The sequence below is a fragment of the Sinohyriopsis cumingii genome, chromosome 10, assembly GCF_028554795.1.
Source record: "Sinohyriopsis cumingii isolate HCF-2022 chromosome 10, ASM2855479v2, whole genome shotgun sequence".
Lineage (NCBI taxonomy): Eukaryota > Metazoa > Mollusca > Bivalvia > Unionida > Unionidae > Sinohyriopsis > Sinohyriopsis cumingii.
Window position 1 is genome coordinate 16,695,028 of NC_142970.1, and position 19,619 is coordinate 16,714,646.

The 19,619-nt window shown below is 33.8% G+C and overlaps 1 protein-coding gene across 1 annotated transcript in view; it reads right to left on the bottom strand.

Moving 5' to 3' along the window:
• Positions 1-4,503: 4,503 nt before the first annotated feature.
• The window catches only part of LOC149789654 (uncharacterized), a 43,152-nt gene continuing 28,036 nt past the window's right edge, over positions 4,504-19,619 (bottom strand). Inside the window, exons 6-13 of the mRNA XM_089971674.1 lie at positions 17,856-18,034; positions 17,201-17,452; positions 16,491-16,612; positions 16,008-16,168; positions 10,044-10,156; positions 9,181-9,735; positions 8,298-8,313; positions 4,504-6,763 (exon numbers count right to left, since the gene is read on the bottom strand). Of these exons, the coding sequence (XP_089827800.1) occupies positions 6,711-6,763; positions 8,298-8,313; positions 9,181-9,735; positions 10,044-10,156; positions 16,008-16,168; positions 16,491-16,612; positions 17,201-17,452; positions 17,856-18,034 (1,451 nt within the window). The 3' untranslated portion in view covers positions 4,504-6,710. The remainder of the gene's footprint in view (positions 6,764-8,297; positions 8,314-9,180; positions 9,736-10,043; positions 10,157-16,007; positions 16,169-16,490; positions 16,613-17,200; positions 17,453-17,855; positions 18,035-19,619) is intronic.

The following is a 19,619-nucleotide window of genomic DNA, read 5'->3' on the forward strand; positions in this document are numbered from 1 at the left end:
TTTTTTTTTTTTTGTTTGCTTTTGCATCATGATACAGAAGAGAAGATTCAACTGTGTGTTAGAGTCTCTCTGTTATGTTTTGTTTTCGCAACATGATAGAGAAGAGAAGATTCATCTGTTTTAAGAATGTCTCTTTTTTACGTTCTTTGTGTGTTAATAGTGTCTCTCTTTTATGTTTCTTGTTTTCGCATCCTGATAGAGAAGTGAAGATTCAAATGTGTGTTACGAGTGTCTCTCTTTTATGTTTTGTTTTCGCATTCTGATAGAGAAGAGAAGATTCAAATGTGTGTTAATAGTGTCTTTCTTTTATGTTTCGTTTTGTTTTCGCATCATAATACAAGAGAGAAGATTCAACTGTGTGTTAAGGGTGTCTCTCTTTTATGTTTCTTGTTTTCGCATAAGGGTATCGAAGAGAAGATTCATCTGTGTGTTACGAGTGTCTCTCTTTTATCTTTATTTTCGCATTAGGATAGAAAAGAGAAGACCATATAGCATGGGAAGATATATAAAATTATTTTATGAGAGTGTGCATAACATTATTGTTGATAGCAATGTATATGCTATCAATACATGGCCATTGATACATAAACTTTATAATTCATGGGTATTAGAGAAAATGCATTTTTAATACATGGTCACTGGTAAATAATTTTCCTAATACATGACCATTGGTAAATACAATTTGTAATACATCGGAATTGGCAAATACATTTTGTTTGTATGGGCATTGTTAAATACAGCTTGTAAAACATATACATTGTTAAGTAAGTTTCTAATACAATGGCATTGGTAAATACAATTTGTAAAACAATGGCACTGTTCAATAACATTTGTTGTACATAAGCATTGGTAAAAATATTTTTAATAAACTGGCATTGCTAAATTAATGAGTAATACATAGGCATTGGTAAATACGGTTTCAGCTTCAAGGAAATTGGTAAATACATTTTTAATATATAATATATTTGCGTTGGTGAATAAAGTTTGTAATACATGGCAATTGGTAAATACAATGTTTTAATACATGGGAATTGGTAAATACAGTTTGTAATACATGGGAATTGGTAAATACAGTTTGTAATATATTGGAATTGGTAAGTATAATTTTTAATACATGGTAATTGGTAAGGAGAATTTTTAATACATGGGAATTGGTAAGGAGAAATTTTAATACAGAGGACGGTGGTAAGTAGAATTTTTAATACATGGGCATTGGTTAATTAAAATTAGAATACATGGCTATTGACAATTAAAGATTTCAAAATATTGAATTGATAAAGCAATTTGAAGAAAATATCTGAAGGATCACACAGATATCTAAGTATGTATTATGCATGTGTGTATGTATGATGTATTTATATGTAATTATGTATTATGCATGTGTGTATGTAATATGTACGTATATGTAAGTATGTATTATGCATGTGTGTATGTATGAGGTACTTATATGTAAGTATGTATTATGCATATGTGTATGTATGATATACTTATATGTAAGTAGGTATTTTGCATATGTGTATGTATGATGTACTTGCACATTTCATTTCACTTTCAGCATATATTAATCTTCAGTTTAGTCCATCTCACACTGTGTTGTGCTATTTCTATTTAACTGTCATTATGAACAGAAAATATGTGTTCATATATGTTTGCCAAGTCAGTACTAATACCAAGCACCAGACTCAGCAGTTCATTGTGCAATAGTGTATGTTAATGTGGTCATAAAATGAAATAGTACATGTTGTTCTAACATTTCTTACTAGTATAGTTTAAACTATGTCTATTCAGTCCTGATTAGTGAATGCTTTGCATCGTAACTGTTATAAAGACATGTCTAGAAAAAATTGTTTGATGCTATGTGCATTTACAGTGTTGGCTAGGTACTAAACTGGGTTGATAAAAAGGTGACGTCCGGTCTAATTGTCACATTATAAGGTAGTACGACATCGGGGTCTAATTGTCACATTATAAGGTAGTATGACGTCGGGTCTAATTGTCATATTATAGGGTAGTATGACGTCGGGCCCAGTGGTGACATTATAAGGTAGTATGACATCGGGTTTGATTGTCACATTATAAGGTAGTATGACGCTATGTCTAATTGTCACATTATAATGTAGTAAGACGTCGGGTCTAATTGTCACATCATAAGGTAGTATGACTTTGGGTCTAATTGTCACATTATAAGGTGGAATGAAGTGTTCATTTTGTCATTATAGCGGTTTGAAATGGATAACATCTTTAGTTTGACCTCTTCCAAATATGCACACGTACTTTAACATTAAGTATTGCCGTATATGTTTATCGGGGAGTGTACATAATGACCTTCCAACGGAATATCGATAATAAAGTTGTTATGTATATTTACTTTTTTCAGAACTAATTTCAGTTCTGTTTGACTTGAATGACATTCATTTTTGATTTCATTGATATAAATACCTAATAATAGAAATTTTATATATAGTTGGTGATCTTCACATAAGTGACAGTTTTAGTAAAAAAATATTTTTTACATGTCTCAAAGTAAGAATCAGTAAGTTAAGTCAAGGTCATACCTGGGCTACATGACGTGATGTACGTGTTAATTCGTAAATAAACTTCTATCTTTCTAGAAGGATGAACTTTTGACCCCCATCCCAGAATGTGTTTTGCGTTTTAGTTAGTCTTATAGCTGATGTTATGCTACGAATGCTATCGGTTGTTCCTTAACACATGAAACGTTAAGTTTGTTTTATATTGTGTCCAGTTTGGGGCTGAATTTTTATTTTTCTTCAGATTATTGAATTCAAGTGATTGTTTTCCCTGTCGGCTTAAATGAGACATTTTAGGCTTCTTCACCATGGACCATTTACTAGTAAGTACTTTACTGATGATTATATCGACACTTTTAAGCGATGCTGTCAGGTTACTTGGATACACATTTATGGGTAGACATTACAATTATGTCAGGCAGTACATTAGCTGTGAAGTGTCTGTTTTTATTCAGATTGGTGGTGTTGTTTAGCAAAGACTTTAGTCGATTAGTTTGAATGTATCCTAAACTTAAGTTGATTAGTTTGACTTTATCCTTGACTTGAGTGGATTAGTTTGAATTTCAAAAGCAATCAGAACTTAAAGTGATTATGTACTGCGTGACATAAGAATATATGGAATATAACAGGATCGTCGAATATATGTCCCATGTGACAGAATGCGTCCAGCCAATGGTTTATATTCTGCCTACCGATCCATCATAAGTTGTTGCCCACTGGTTAGTGAATAACTTGGGACAAGTTTGGGAAAGTCCTAGTAGGAACAAAATAAATTGCAATTTGACACCTCATGAAGAAAAGGTCATGCATAATTAAGCCTATCATAAATTAGGAAGTTGAATGGTATTGGATTAAATGCATACAGTCCTATAATTCAGTCTACAGTAGATACAAAAGTGAAGCAATAAGGTATATATTGGTTGCGTATGCATTACGTCCACATTGATCAAGTTACTTCAAAAGGAAGAGGTAAAACTTATTACAGCTATTCCCGGCATTTCGTACCGGCCTTAAATTTAGATAGTCGAGTTAACAGTGGTATCATACAGATTGGCAGAAGAAGTGAAGAGGGATGAAGGTACTTTCAGTAAAAACGAAGATGGACTAAGGAGATAATATGAAACAAACACAGACCATGTTATTGCTTTGTCATAGTTGACGGATATTCGAATCATGACCCAATACATGCACCGAATCTTCGAGATAGATTGGTATTCGTTTCATCTCAAAAGAAAACACTTTGCTTTTCCATATGTAATATTAAATGCACATAAACCTAAAACACAACAAAACATTGTACTACCAATGATAAAATGTACTGTCAGTTCATAATCAGACGTTCAGGATAATAGACTAAAGTGGCACAGTTTTTGAATCACCCATTTCCTGATAAAGCAACATGAATTGTGTACCGTTAACTGCCTCTACAATGGAATTTTTGAGCATAAATAAAAACAAGTTTATATACCGATAACACAACTTACCGCTGGTTCTCTACACTATTGCAAGCTTGGAAACTCAAAACTTAAGAACACACTTTTAAGCGATAACTTAAAAACAAATACGATGTATGAAAGTTTCCTATTATACTACAAAACAGTTATGTCCATATATAAATTCCGTATTCTATTTATATATATGTATATATGTATATATGTATGTATATGTGTATATATGTATATGTATATATATATATGTTTATGCATATATATTTATATGTATATGTATATATAGTGCAAATAGACGCCCATTAATTGACGTGTGAATGGGTTATTAATTTTATAATCAGTAAGTGGCATTTTTGCATTATATTTCTGTATCATATCCCTATCTATCTATCTATCTATCTATCTATCTATCTATCTATATATATATATATATATATATATATATATATATATATATATATATATATATATATACATGGTAAAAATAACCAGCCTTTCACACGTCAATGAATGGGCGTCTACTTGAACTGTGGAAGACATGTATATTAGCTGACAATATGTTAACACTTACTTGCATAATACACTAATTCAACATAAATATCTAAACTAACTTAACCATTAAACTTAAATATATGAACATATACAACATATTTAACGCACATGTGTGAACACATATAACATGTTTAACATAAATATATGAATATATATAACATATATATCACAATTATATGAATAGATATAACATATTTACCATAACTACGTGAATACGTTAAATATATTTATCGTACACATTTGGACTAATATAAAAATTGTAACATAAATAGTTTAACAAATATATCTATCTGACATAAACATGTGATCACATATAACACATTTAACATATATACGTGAACACATATCATTTTGAACGCTCCCGTGGCCTAGTGGTTAGAGCGTCCGCCTAGGATACAGGTGGTCGTGAGTTCGATCCCCGGACGAGTCATATCAAAGAGTTACAAAAATGATACTAACAGCTGCCTCGCTTTGTCCTCAGCATTACAAGTTTAGTGTTAGGACTGGTCGGCCTGGTGTCAGGATAATGTGACTGGGTGGGCATGTCTGCGGCATGATGCCCCAGTGCTAAACTTTACAATAAATTGCCACATTGCAGTCGTCGGAGCGATATGACTGAAAAATTGTAAAAGCTACGTTAACAATCCAAGTCACACACACACAAATAAATCATGTTGTACAAATATCTGAACACAAAACATATTAGCATAAATATTCAAACAAATATAATAATTAACCATACATATCCGAACACGTGTATTGACTAACCACACATATCCGAACACATATAATAACTAACCATACATATCCGAACACATATAAGGATTAACCATTCATATATGTGTACACATATAATGATTAACCATACATATATGTGTACACATATAATGATTTACCACACATATCCGAACACATATAATGATTAACCATACAGATATGTGTACACATACAATGATTTACCACACATATCCGAACACATATAATGATTAACCATACATATATATGTACACATATAATGATAAACCACACAAATCCGAACACAAATAATGACTAACAATACACATCCGAACACATATAAAGATTAACCATACATATATATGTACATATATAATGATTAACCACGCCTATCCAAACAAATATAATGATTAACCATACATATCCGAACACATATAATGACTAACCATGAATATCCGAACACATATAATGACTAATCATAAATATCCGAACACATATAATGATTGACCATACATATCTGAATACATATAATGATTGACCATACATATCTGTACACATTTAATGATTAACCATACATATATGTGCACATATGATGATTAACCATAATATGTGTACACATATAACAGTAAACAATACCTATCCGAATACATCTAATCATTGAATATAAATGTATTAACACTATAAGAAAGTTGACCTATATGTCTAAACAAAGATAGAACATTTGAAATAAATATCAGAAGACATACAATACATTTGACATACAAATCTGAATAAATATGAAATATGCAACATCATTATATGAACACATGATTGCCAGTAAACTACATTAATAAAACAATACATTTTATGACTGAGAAGATGCATGTATTGCAAATCAATGCCAGTCATTGTTAGTGATATACCATAACAGTTTTTAACTTCTACTTCTGATTGACATTTGTTTCTAGTCTGAAAATTAATTAAATGCAGGTATATAAATGTGAACCGTTTTATTAAATACAAATTATCCCTGTCTAGTGAAAGGACATATGAGATTCAGTTGAGAAGGGTAAGAATTTCCTGCCCATAAATCATAGGATCCAGTCTGCATCTTGGAGTGATCGTGTATAAATATAAAAGTCATCTGAATACTTCGGCTCCGACGAAAGTTCTTCCGACACTGATACAGTCTGCATCTTGGCGTGATGTCATACAAATGTAAAGCCATCTGAGTTCTTCCGACACTGATCCAGTCTGTATCATGGAGTGATATCATACGAATGTAAAAGCCATCTGAGTTTGTCCGACACTGATCCAGTCTGCAGCTTGGCGTGATGTCAAACAAATGTACAAGCCATCGGGGTTCTTCCGACACAGATCCAGAGTGCAGCTTGGAGTGATGGTGTGGAAATGTAAAATCCATCTGAGTACTTTGGATCCCGTGTCATCCACCAACAATAAATTCTCAAGAATTGATCTTCGCTTTTGTTGCAATAGTAGATATCACATTGGCAGGGACTGAAATATTACACATTTCTCTTACATAATATTTCTTTGTCTTTATCAAAATAGGCAAATCTGAAATGCTGAATTATTTTAAAACTACGAAAGGCTTTTACAACATTATACGTTCACTGACGTACAGATTGAAGCCCATTTGTTAAACTTCGCGTTTTGCTTCGTAGTCTAGTGGAATGTGTTTTCGGGTGGTGGTGTGTACTAAGTATACAGATTTGAAACAAACTCTGAATCTTATTCAAAGTTTAGATTCTTGATTTTATATCTAATGAAGAACAGTCTAGTATAACCAATGCAAGTACTCATTACAACATACACGTAGAGTTGATTATATCCAATACATGTGCACATTAGGACACACGTACAGTGCATTATAACAAGTCATGTAATCATTAGACCATACACGTATAGTGCATTATAACCAATGCGTGTACTCATTAGAACACACACGTACAGTGCATTATAACTGATGCATGTACTTATTAGAACATACGCGTACAGTGAGTTATACCATATAATGTACTCATTTGACCATACACGTACACTGAATTATAACCAATACATGTACTCATTAGAACATACACGCACAGTGCATTATAGTCAATGCATGTATTCATTAGAACGTACACGTACAGTGTATTATAGCCAATACATGCACTCATTAGAACAAACACGTACAGTGCATTATAACCAATGTACGTACTCATTAGAACATACACGTACAGTGCATTATAACCGATACATGTACTCATATGAACATACAGGTGTAGTGAATTATAGTCAATACCTGTATTCATTAGAACATACACGTACAGTGCATTATAGCCAATGCATGCACTCATTAGAACATACACGTACAGAAAGTTATAGTCTATGCATGTACTCATTTGAACATACACGTGCAGTGCATCATAACCGATACATTTACTCATTAGAATATACACCGACAGTAAATTACAACCAATGCTTGTAATCATTGAAGCATACACGAACAGTCATATATGATGTGTCCATATATTTTTTCATTATATGTCGAAAGTCAACTTAGTGCAAGGAGTAATCGGAAATGCACAATGGCTGATTCCTTGCCTTATTCCATATACTTTTAAAATAATTTAAATGAAAGGTAGTGAAAAAATATGCATACATACACATCATTTGACATTATTTTATGTCTATTCTGGGCATACAATTATTGGAGTTTTGGAGATGAACTTTAAACAGTGAAATCGAATAGTACTTATACATTATATAATATTTGGAGACATTTATCCTTAATACTTTTCCCATAAGATAATATAGACAGGTTACATACAACAACCCGCAATAAAAAAGATGGTTAAAATTGTATGATATGTCAAAAGGTAACCATTGGATTAAAAAATCAATATAACTGTTTGTGAAGTCCATGCTGCTATTGTATTTATTAGAAGATATATACAAAATTCCGATATTAAATTTTGTTTCTTTTTCTCCTTGGTACTTTGACAAACTGCCAAACAGATTCATGAAAATGGAATATTTAATTACTTACTCTTTTTGTCAGTATCCTGAAATTAAAATGAACACAAGACATATTACTAAAAGCTGATTACTATTAGATATACAAGAAATAAATAAATTAACATTTAATAAAAAATAAATCAAAATTAAAATCCAATAGGGAGGTTATGACGTTATTGAATTATGGTTAAATTCTGACAAAAGCGTCGGTGGTTGACAGTGTCTAATGATGGTTTCATTCAGACAAGATCTTCGGTGGAAGACAGGTGTATCCATGGTTATATTCCGACAAGAAAATCAGAGGATGACAATGTCTAATAATGGTTGTAGGTGGTTCAATGTGCCTAGTCAGTACTGTTTGACCTAATATGAGTTATCCAAATAATGCCCATAAACGAGATTGCGGATATCTGAAAAATTTCTAAGCACAGCACTGATTACAAAACTAATTATGAAATAGAGCGAAAGGTACCCATTTGGAGTGGTCGGCAAAAGATAATTGTCTTGTGTTGGGTAAATATTTTGACTTGAGAAATGCAATAATCAAGTGGTGACTTCTCTCACATACGGTGTTTTGCAACTCATTGACAAATATGAAATTACTTTGCTAAACAATAACAGAATAACCGCTACTTGAACACATATTCTCTGGCATAGTTTTCTTAATATGGTATAGTATTCGTGCCATGTACATGATTTCATGTGTTGTCCAAATCATAACCATATTAATCTACATTTAATTTGACGGTTTTTACTATTTTTCTAAATTTTATGAAGACACATAGATTGCTAGAAGACAAATAATATTGGAAAGTTGGATGCCGCAATGTGAATATAAACGAGACAGTTTCGTTTTAAGATTATTCTTTCTCCATACACATACCATATAGCAATCAGTAAAAGATTGAAATTACCTCCCAGAAACTCAGCAGTTCCTGTGAATCAATAGAATGGATACCTTTGTGCGAGTTGCACCGCATTTCATCGTGTTTGCGCAGAGAACTTAGCTTGTGTAGACCTTCGTTTGTCAGGAGCGACGATTCATTGCATTTGATGCAAGTTTCAAACACAGCGCTAGGACACAGTCGGTCTGCAATCTCAGATAATGAAGTTTGCAGGTAGTTCCGTACTGTAATACAAACAGACAGATCAGGGACCCGTCTCTTTTTGGTGTATCGTATCACAGCAGCATGGATAACACTGTCGTTCAAAGCCAACATGAGGCTGTGGCATTCATCCAGCTCAAAGACACAAAGACCACTAAAGAGGAGATATTTCTTTCCTTCCATTCCTGGAGGCCATTTAGATAAGCACAAGGCAATGAGACTGAAGAATACAGCTGCATGTATGAAATTAGTCATGGATTGGAAGCATAACGTGGGTGTCTTGGTTGTATCTCCACTCTCCCAGACACTTTTTATGTCATCAGGTACTTTCTCGTGGATCATACAGGGGACCCAGTAATAGTCCTGCATCAAAAGGATAATTTATAGAAAACATCGATTTCCCCGCTTAAAATGCGTAAAGTGATTGTTTAAAAACTCTAACAACGATTTACCAGAATTTAAGGTTACGTCTTGCATCCATAAAGTAAATCTATATGTCAAAATGTTCTCATCAATTGCCGACTGCGATGTATGTTTACGAAAAGTAAAACGTGAACTAAACCACTCGAGCAGACTGTTCATATAAACAAGTAAACTGATATTAGTAATTTGTTGAGTGAAGACTTTTCCTATTCAAGACCTAGAATACGTCGTTGAGAGAGGTTGCTTACTTCTTTGTTCTCCTCATCCCATAGAGGTCCTGCAATAATATTAATCCTTTCCATTACCTTCAATAGGTACTCTCGATGTTCATGAAGACCAGGTTGATGTGACCACAGCAAATCTGTAATAAGTATTACTTTCTGAGGATTTAGTCTTTCTTTGATACATAATATATGTATACGAATAGTCGCTATTTGATACATGCAATATGTATACGAATAGTCTTTAATTGGTATATTATTTGGGCAAACAAACATCATTTCTTTGGTATATTATATATGTATGTGAATACTCGTTATTTGGCACATTATATATGTAAACAGATATCCTTTCTTTGGTATATTGCATATGTATGTGAATAATCGTTATTTGGTACATTATATATGTATATGTATAGTCTTTGGTTGGTTGATACATTATATATGAATATGAAGAAGCTTTCATTGGAACTCTCCTGTTGGCATGGTAACAGATGGGCAATAAGCATTATATCATTAATTAAACACATTTTCCACAATAAAGATAATTATAGTGATCATTAGAACCATTTTTGCGTGAACTTGCAGTAGGTTTTCAATATAATATGTTACGACCAACTGTTATTGTTAAACGGCAAGATGTGCACGAAAACGCAGCATACAGAAGAAAATCTAGATATTTGGATAACTGAAGTGTTTCTGCAGTCTATTGAATGTACAATCCACTGTGTGAAACCTCTAACATCAAAACGTGTGTGCACGGTGTGCGACTCTCGTTGACAATATACCATATCAGTCGATTATTGAAGAAGTATTCATGCTTACCTGATCGTGTCCCGTCCTCACCTGCGGATGATTAGCCGAGTTCATAACTTAATAACTGCTAATTTGTATTTGAATTACTCCATGTAGTGTAAGCATGAAATATCTGAAATTTAATGTAAAGCCCCTAAGGTGAGTATGATATCTTGAATGCCTATCAAAATAAAAACAACTAGGACTCCTCCCGCTGACTGAAAGTTATGAAATGATCTGTGTTTATTACGACTTTCATTTGGCTGCTGTGGAACACGGGTTGTATATGATTTATTCCATAAACACGACTGGAATACAATGTACGTCTAACTATAAAATTGTGTTGTTGGCTGACTGTTTACAAATACTAAGTATGTCTCACTATACAACTGTCTTGTTGGCTGATAGTCCGCTAATAATAAGTTTGCTTAACTATACAACCGTGTTGTTCTGATTGTCTGCTGATACCAAGTGTGACTAACTATACAACTGTGTTGTTGGCTGATTGTCTACAAATACTAAGTGGGTCTAATTGTAAAACAGTGTTGCTGGTTGATCGTCTAATAATACTAAATATGTCTCACTATTAAACCGTGTTGTTGTCGGATTGTCTACAAATACTAAGTGTGTCTCACTATAAAAATGTGCTGTTCGCTCATGTCTACTAATGATACACATGCCTAAGTATAAAACTATTGTGTTGTCCAAATGTCTATTAATGCTAAACGTGACTCACTATACAACTGTATTGTTCGCTGATTTTCCACTACTAATAAATGCGTCTAACTATAAAACTGTTGTTGGCTGAATGTCTACTTATACTAATTGTGCCTAACTAAAAACCTGTGTTGCTGGCTTATTGTCTACTAAGTATGTCTCACTATAAAACTGTTTTATTTTATAAAACTGTTGTAAGCCCGTTGTCTAATAATACTAAGTGAGCCTAACTATAAAACTGTTTTTATTGGCTAGATGTATACTATGTGTGTTTCACCTTAAAACTGTGTTGCTGGCCGATTGTCTACTAAGTGTATCTCACCTTAAAACTATGTTGTTGGCTCATTTTCTACTAGGTGTGTCCCACGTTAAAAATGTGTTGTTGGCCGATTGTCTACTAATACTAAGTGTGCTTATCTATGAAAATGTTTTGTTGGCTCGTTGTCTACTGCGTCTCACCTTAAACTGTGTTGCTGGCCGATTATCTACTAAGTGTGTATCACCTTAAAACTGTGTTGTTGGCTCATTTTCTACTAAATGTGTCTCACCTTAACACTTTGGTGCTGGCCGATTATCTACTAAGTGTCTCATCTTAAAACTGTGTTGTCGGCCGATTGTCTACTAAGTATGTCTCAAGTTAAAACTGTGTTGTTAGCCGATTGTCTACTAATACTAAGTTGGGCCTAACTATAAACTATGTCGCTGACTCATTTACTACTAATGGTGTCTCACCTTAAAACTGTGTTGTTGGCCGATTGTCTGCTAAGTGTGCTTCACCTTAAAACTGTTTTGTTGGCCGATTGTCTACTAATACTAAGTGTGCTTAACTATAAAGCTGTTTTGTTGGCTCATTGTCTGCTAAGCGTGTCTCACCTTAGAACTGTGTTGTTTACCAATTGTCTACTAATACTAAATGAGCCTAACTATAAAACTGTTTTTATCGGCTAGATGTATACTATGTGTGTTTCACCTTAAAATGTTTTGTTGGCCGATTGTCTACTAATACTAAGTGTGCCTAGCTATAAAACTGTTTTTATTGGCTCTTTGTCTACTAAGTGTGATTCACCTTAAAAATGTTTTGATGGCCGATTGTCTACTAATACTAAGTGTGCCTGACTATAAAAATGTGATGTTGTCTCATTGTCTAGCAAGTGTGTCTCACCTTAAAACTGTGTTGTTGGCCAATTGTCTACTACGTGTGTCTCACCCTGAAACTATGTTGTTGGCCGATTGTCTACTAAGTGTGTCTCACCTTAAAACTGTTGCTGGCCGATTGCCTACCAACACTAAGTTGGGTATAACTATAAACTATATTGTTGGCTCATTTTCTAGTAAGTGTGTCTCACCTTAATAATAACAAGTGTGCCTAACTATTAAACAGTTTTGTTGGCTCCTTGTCTGCTGAGCGTGTCTTACCTTAGAACTGTGTTGTTGGATTATGGTCTACTAAGTGTGTCTCACCTTAAAATTGTGTTGTTGGCCTATTGTCTACTGTGTCTCACCTTAAAACTGTGTTGTTGGCCGATTGTTTTCAAATACTAAGAGCTTAACTATAAAACTGCTTTGTTGGCTAATTGTCTGCTAAGCGTGTCTCACCTTAGAACTGTGTTGTTAGCCAATTGTCTACTAATACTAAATGAGCCTAGCTATAAAACTGCTTTTATTGGCTAGATGTATACTACGTGTGTTTCACCTTAAAAATGTTTTGTTGGCCGATTGTCTACTAATACTAAGTGTGCCTGACTATAAAACTGTTTTTATTGGCTAGATGTATACTACGTGTGTTTCACCTTAAAAATGTTTTGTTGGCCGATTGTCTACTAATACTAAATGAGCCTAACTATAAAACTGTTTTTATTGGCTAGATGTATACTAAGTGTGTTTCACCTTAAAAATGTTTTGTTGGCCGATTGTCTACTAATACTAAGTGTGCGTGACTATAAAACTGTGTTGTTGTATCATAGTCTTGTAAGTGTGTCTCACCTTAAAACTGTCTTGTTGGCCAATTGTCTACTTAGTGTGTTTCACCCTAACACTGTTGTTTTGGCCGATTATCTATTAAGTGTGTTTCACCCTGAAGCTGTGTTTTTGGCCGATTGTCTACTAAGTGTGTCTCACCTTAAAACTGTTGTTGGCCGATTGTCTACCAACACTAAGTTGGGTATAACTATAAACTATGTTGTTGGCTCATTTTCTAGTAAGTGTGTCTCACCTTAAAGCTGTGTTGTTGGCCGATTGTCTACTAATACTAAATGTGCCTAACTATTAAACTGTTTTGTTGACTCATTGTCTGCTAAGCGTGTCTTACGTTAGAACTGTGTTGTTGGCCTATTGTCTACTGTGTCTCACTTAAAATTGTATTGTTGGCCGATTATCTACTGTGTCTCACCTTAAAACTGTGCTGTTGACCGATTGTTTACTAATATAAAGAGCCTAACTATAAAACTGCTTTGTTGGCTCATTGTCTGCTAAGCGTGTTTCACCTTACAACTGTGTTGTTGGCCGTTTATCTGCTAAATGTGTCTCACCTTAAAACTGTGTTGTTGGCCGATTGTCTACTAATACTAAGGGGGCCTAACTATAACTTATTTTGTTGGCTTATGTTTCTTGGTCGCTAATGAACAATAAGCTAGAAAAATACAATCACAAAATTACGTTTATAACAACTTGCCAGAACACCTTCTTTAATGTAACAGAAACATCCATGATTACTTAATGACTTACTCTAACATTATCATTTTAAGTGAGATGGTAAGATATAATAAACACCTACATTAGAATTCAAAACTTAATTGAATTACCAAAATAATCTAGCTGCAAGGAATGAGGGAAACAGGTTCCATTGGTGCTGACAGATCAAGGACATATGCTTTGTCTCCAAAATGGCTAAACTAGACCTTGTATTACTTTGTCATATATATTTTATATCAAAATTTTATTTACATGAACATTTACATTTTTGTTAGTTCCATGTAGTAAGGTCGCTAGATCTGTTTGAATAATCAGTTTTAACGCAAACTAGACATTCATAGCAAGACTGGTAGTGAACTAGTGTATTAATAACAATGGTAATATATTTGGAGTATGCGCATTTGGTTATAACGCACCGCTTTAAAGAATTCTTAGGATTTTTGATTAATTGCCTAATTATTGGAATTCCGTGCAATATTAATATTCCTCTGCCGGAAATAATTAGCCAATTACTAGGAGCAAACGTCATGGAGTAACGGGTTAATAAGTTTCCATGATGCCATAGTTCACTGGTAGTGAATTTAGGTCTAAACCGAATGAGTGACCCTCGAATAACAAAGTCCCTATTAATGTGCGAAATGCAGACCTGCCAACTCCTACGATTTTGCCGTAAGTCTTACGAAAATTACCCTTAAAATACGGATTATGGCATACTAGCAAGAACTACGGAAAAAATATATAAGCCGAAAAATCCGGAAAATAGGTTCTTCCGCGCTTTATTTGGATCCGGGTTTCATCTTAGACTTCGGGAAATTAGTCAGGGGATCAGACTAATTTAACAGCGGCACCTAGACGCTTTAAACTGCATATATTTGTTCATGCGAAGCGTCTGCATGATCAAACTGTTGATTGCAGAATTGTTTAAAATGGCGTTCAGAATTTTGTGCATGTTATGGGGACAATAAGCTTCTTGAAAAGTGTTAATAATCAACACGGAACTAATGGAAGAGTTATTCAGATTCTTGTGAATAAAAGCTGGATAGGACACACATACGTTTATTAGACATCACGTGCCAATTTAAGTATGTCTCGCGGCGGGAGAGATGATTGCTGTCATCATGTGAAATGGAAATGAATTTCCAAGAATTATGTCAAGTTGAGAGATAGCAACAAGCCGTTGAACTGCATAGGGTTTGGAACTAGAGTTTGTGCAACTGTACTAGTGGTAAATAAAGTCTACACGTACTTTACAAACTTTTCGGTTAAACATAATGTTTATCGTTGATGCGTCGAACTTTTAATTACGTTTTACAGCTTTACAATCTCACTTATTGATATTTTGATACATCTTACTGAAAACTCGTCAATAGTACGGGAACAAAATCAACTGCCTTACTGAGACGGTCTCGTCAGGGTTGGCAGGTCTTAAAATGTACCTGGGAACCATATTTTTACTGGCCTAAGGTGGCTTAGTTAAAATGGTACCATGTGTTAAGGGATAGTTGTATAGTTTCTACGGAGTACACTGCTGTCGGTACGGATAAATAATGAAGAGAAACCATGCAGATGTGCGGTTCATACATATTGGGCAGAGTGTGAAATCTGAAGTCTTGCATTGATTGGGGTAAACATATGACTTCTAGCTGGAATCGCGCCAGTGTTTGACGTTGGTTAACAACTAATATATTAATGCCTATGAATGTTCTTGTTAATCTTCTGGTATACAACTAATGTATTAATACCTATGAATCTTCTTGCAAGACGCCTGGTACATAAATCATGTATTAATACCTATGAATCTTCTTGCAAGTAGCCCATTTCTCTTAAACTCGGACCACTTGTCTGCCAACTCTTGACGTGTCTTAATGAACTTTTCAGATGTAATGAAAGTGGTCAGTCCACTAATCAAGAGTTCGGGATCAAGAACAACTTTGTGTCGGAGACGCTCCGTGCTGCACAAAATAAAACAAAAGCCAATAAAACAAAGAAAATGTAAATGAAACAGGTTAAACACAAAAAGGTGTTTTATAATTTTTAATATGACGTTTAATTGTGGTTTCATAAAAGTATTTTCCAAAGTTTAATCTTAAGTTTGGTATATGAACATGCATTTCATTGTAGGATTTGCGCTCCACATTGTTTTGATTTTAACAAAGACAATCATATATTACATCCACTATCATGCGTCTCGTAATCATTTTGTTTCTGAAATCAAACGAGAGCAAAGACAAGATACAATAGAAATGTCCAGGTGTGAGACATAATCTTCCTTACTTGAAGAATACGATATTCCCAATATCATGTTCGAATTTTAGAAATAGCTCGAGTTCCTCTGGACGCTCAATTCTGTTTTGGAGGGAATCGTTAAGCATCTCTACATCAGCGTATTCGATGACCTGCCCATCATAATAATCACATCAATAAAAATGACATCGTAGATATGTGCCAAACTAATACGGTTTGGATTTACTAAATATTACATGGCACGAATGTACTTACAATGGCATGTTATGTATGTGGTGCAAAATGTCATGTAATAAATGATATGGTACGCTACATGTAACGATGTGCTAAAGTAAAATGTTCTTGTTTGAATGCAATAGTCAGGAATAACTAGTAATACAATCTAAAATTTAGTCTGAAGTTTCCTAAGACACATCTTCAAAAATGCGATAAATTGATATCATCGCAAAAATAATAATAATGATAGACAAATTAATTACAAAGATTTGGCATTTTCAAGGAAAGCAAATGTATAAATGTTGCCTTATTTAAATATCTTTTCTAAAACTACGTCAAATAACATAACCTAGAGAAAAGTAAAATCACTTTCGTCGTTGGCATGACAAGTTCAGTTGTTTATTATCGTGATTTAGATAGCATTTCAATATGATAACTCTCTATACACGATTTACTTATATATAATGACATATATTATGCATACAGCACAAATCAGCTGAAGTTTCTTAAAGCGTATACACTACCTGTTTTTCTGTCTTTTTTAACAGCTTCAATTCTCTTTCAAGGCGTATCCAGCGAGTTGGAATTTCTTCTCCCCAGTACTCTTGTTTTTGGACCACTTCAAATATTTTGGATTTAAGCTTATTTATTGTGGAATCGGATGCTAGATTGTTGATGGCAAAGTCTTCGTCAACCAGATAACGACTAATTGCCTCGTCTTTTATCGTTTTTCTTATTTCTTGAAAATAAGATTCTTTCTGCTTGTTTATTGATTCCTACAAAATGTTAGAAAATCATTAAAGCCCATTTTAGTCAATAAGAAAACAAGAAATTATGTTGCGTGTTAGAAACATTTTGCAAAATACAAACTGGCATTCGATATATCAAATAGCGCACTAATTCCAGCTACATATTAAAAATATTTAAATTATTAACACACCGAATCTAAGGATGCCTACTTAACAGTGAACGGATTGGATAATATCGGATAACTTACAAATGAATAAACTGGAACCAGTCTGCTAACTAAACAGTAGATGGACTATATAACATCTGTGAACTTATTAGTGAATGGACGTGATTAACGCTACTAACATAGTTGATGATGGATTGGATTGAATCTTAAACATATTGTCGAGTATCACAATTGTTGTGCTCGATAACAACAAACTTGTATACCTGATGAATTTTGTCCACATGTGTTCCAACAAGAATAATGGGTGGACAAGACCTGGTATTGTCCTGGTCTCTTTCACTACCTTGCCTTTGTTTCTTCTCGTTGACTTCCATATGTGACTTGTAATCAGAAGACACGAAGAGGCGAGAAAAAATTGAATTGAACCAGTAAACTAGGCGTTCTGAAAGAACACAAACAAGATAGAATTAACTTTCTGTTTGACTAATATTACTAATACAACTGCGTCTACTGTTACTAATATAAGTACTACTGATATTATTACTACTAAAACAACTAATGAATACAATGACTACAAATATTAACATTATTAACAATAGTTAAAGAAAAACAGTGAAGAAAATGAATTAGAAACTATAAATCAATGCTCAGTTTCGATCAAAGATGTGAAAAGACAAAATTAAGAGTTTGCATTTGTTATTATTCTTTTCACGTCACGTGATGAAATTATGTGATCTCGTGATATGGATTCGTGTAATGTCACAACCCAGTGGTATAGCGAGCAAAATACTAAAATTATTAAAGTTCTTTAATAAAGATAGAAATAAAACCAGGAACCAGACTGTGTCCTGTACTCTGAATATATATAATGTATATATGTATGTATGTATGTATGTATGCATGTATGTATGTATGTATGTATGTATGTATGTATGTATGTATGTATGTATGTATGTGTGTGTGTATGTATGTATGTATGTATATATGTATGTATGTATGTATGTATGTATGTGTGTGTATGTATGTATGTATGTATGTATGTATGTATGTATGTATGTATGTCGCTGATACAGCGTATCTAATGTACATATATTTTATTTGTATCATACACTAATACACATATTAGTATTAAACCGGAGTTACGATAGACTAGAGGCAATTATTTTTGACATAGAGAATGAACTTTGCGCAGTACGTCCTATAAAAATATATGTTTTACCATTTGCGGCTATGGTAGTCCTCACTGCAATACTGATAAGTTGCTTCTTTTCTTTTCTGAACTTTTATTTTTCATTCCTTTTGATTAAATAAATATAAGACACACTTATGACTGCGAGATAATATATGGCTTAAATGAAGACAGTAGAGCATTAAAAACACAATATGGTTACATTCTTCAACTCTGAACTCGAAGCCATTCATTTCCTTCCTGGAGTCATAATGAAAAGAGTGGGAAATACAGACTAAGCTAAATGACGAACCAACAAGATGTAATTCAAACATTGAAATGTATTTACAGCTGATTTAAGTCATTAGGATGATTTAATTAACGTTGCTACTGACCATACAATTGTTTCTGTACTCCAATTCTACCTTGCACCTTTCCGTTGGTCCGTATGACTGTAAAATGTACCATCATCATAGTTCCAGAATTATCCTCAGTTGAGAGAGAGAGAGAGAGAGAGACAGAGACAGAGACAGAGAGAAGGAGGGAGGAAGGTAGGGAGGGACAGCAGTAAATATGATATGACGACACATCAAATAAGAGAGAGAACGAGAGGGAGATGTGGCGGTGGCTTGGTCGTGGAAGGCATACCATATAGGATTAGTGTCAAGTATCCATTCTGATGTGTCTTTGTAGGTCGATTAGTCTGCTGCCGTACAAAGCAACACAGTAAGATATAAAGGTGTTGGTGGGTTTCGGACATTTTATCATTAAATATATGTATAATATTATAATAATAATGACAGCCATATAGTACAGTAAGTTTGCGCCTCCTAACCAAGCAATTTGCAGTACAGGCTCG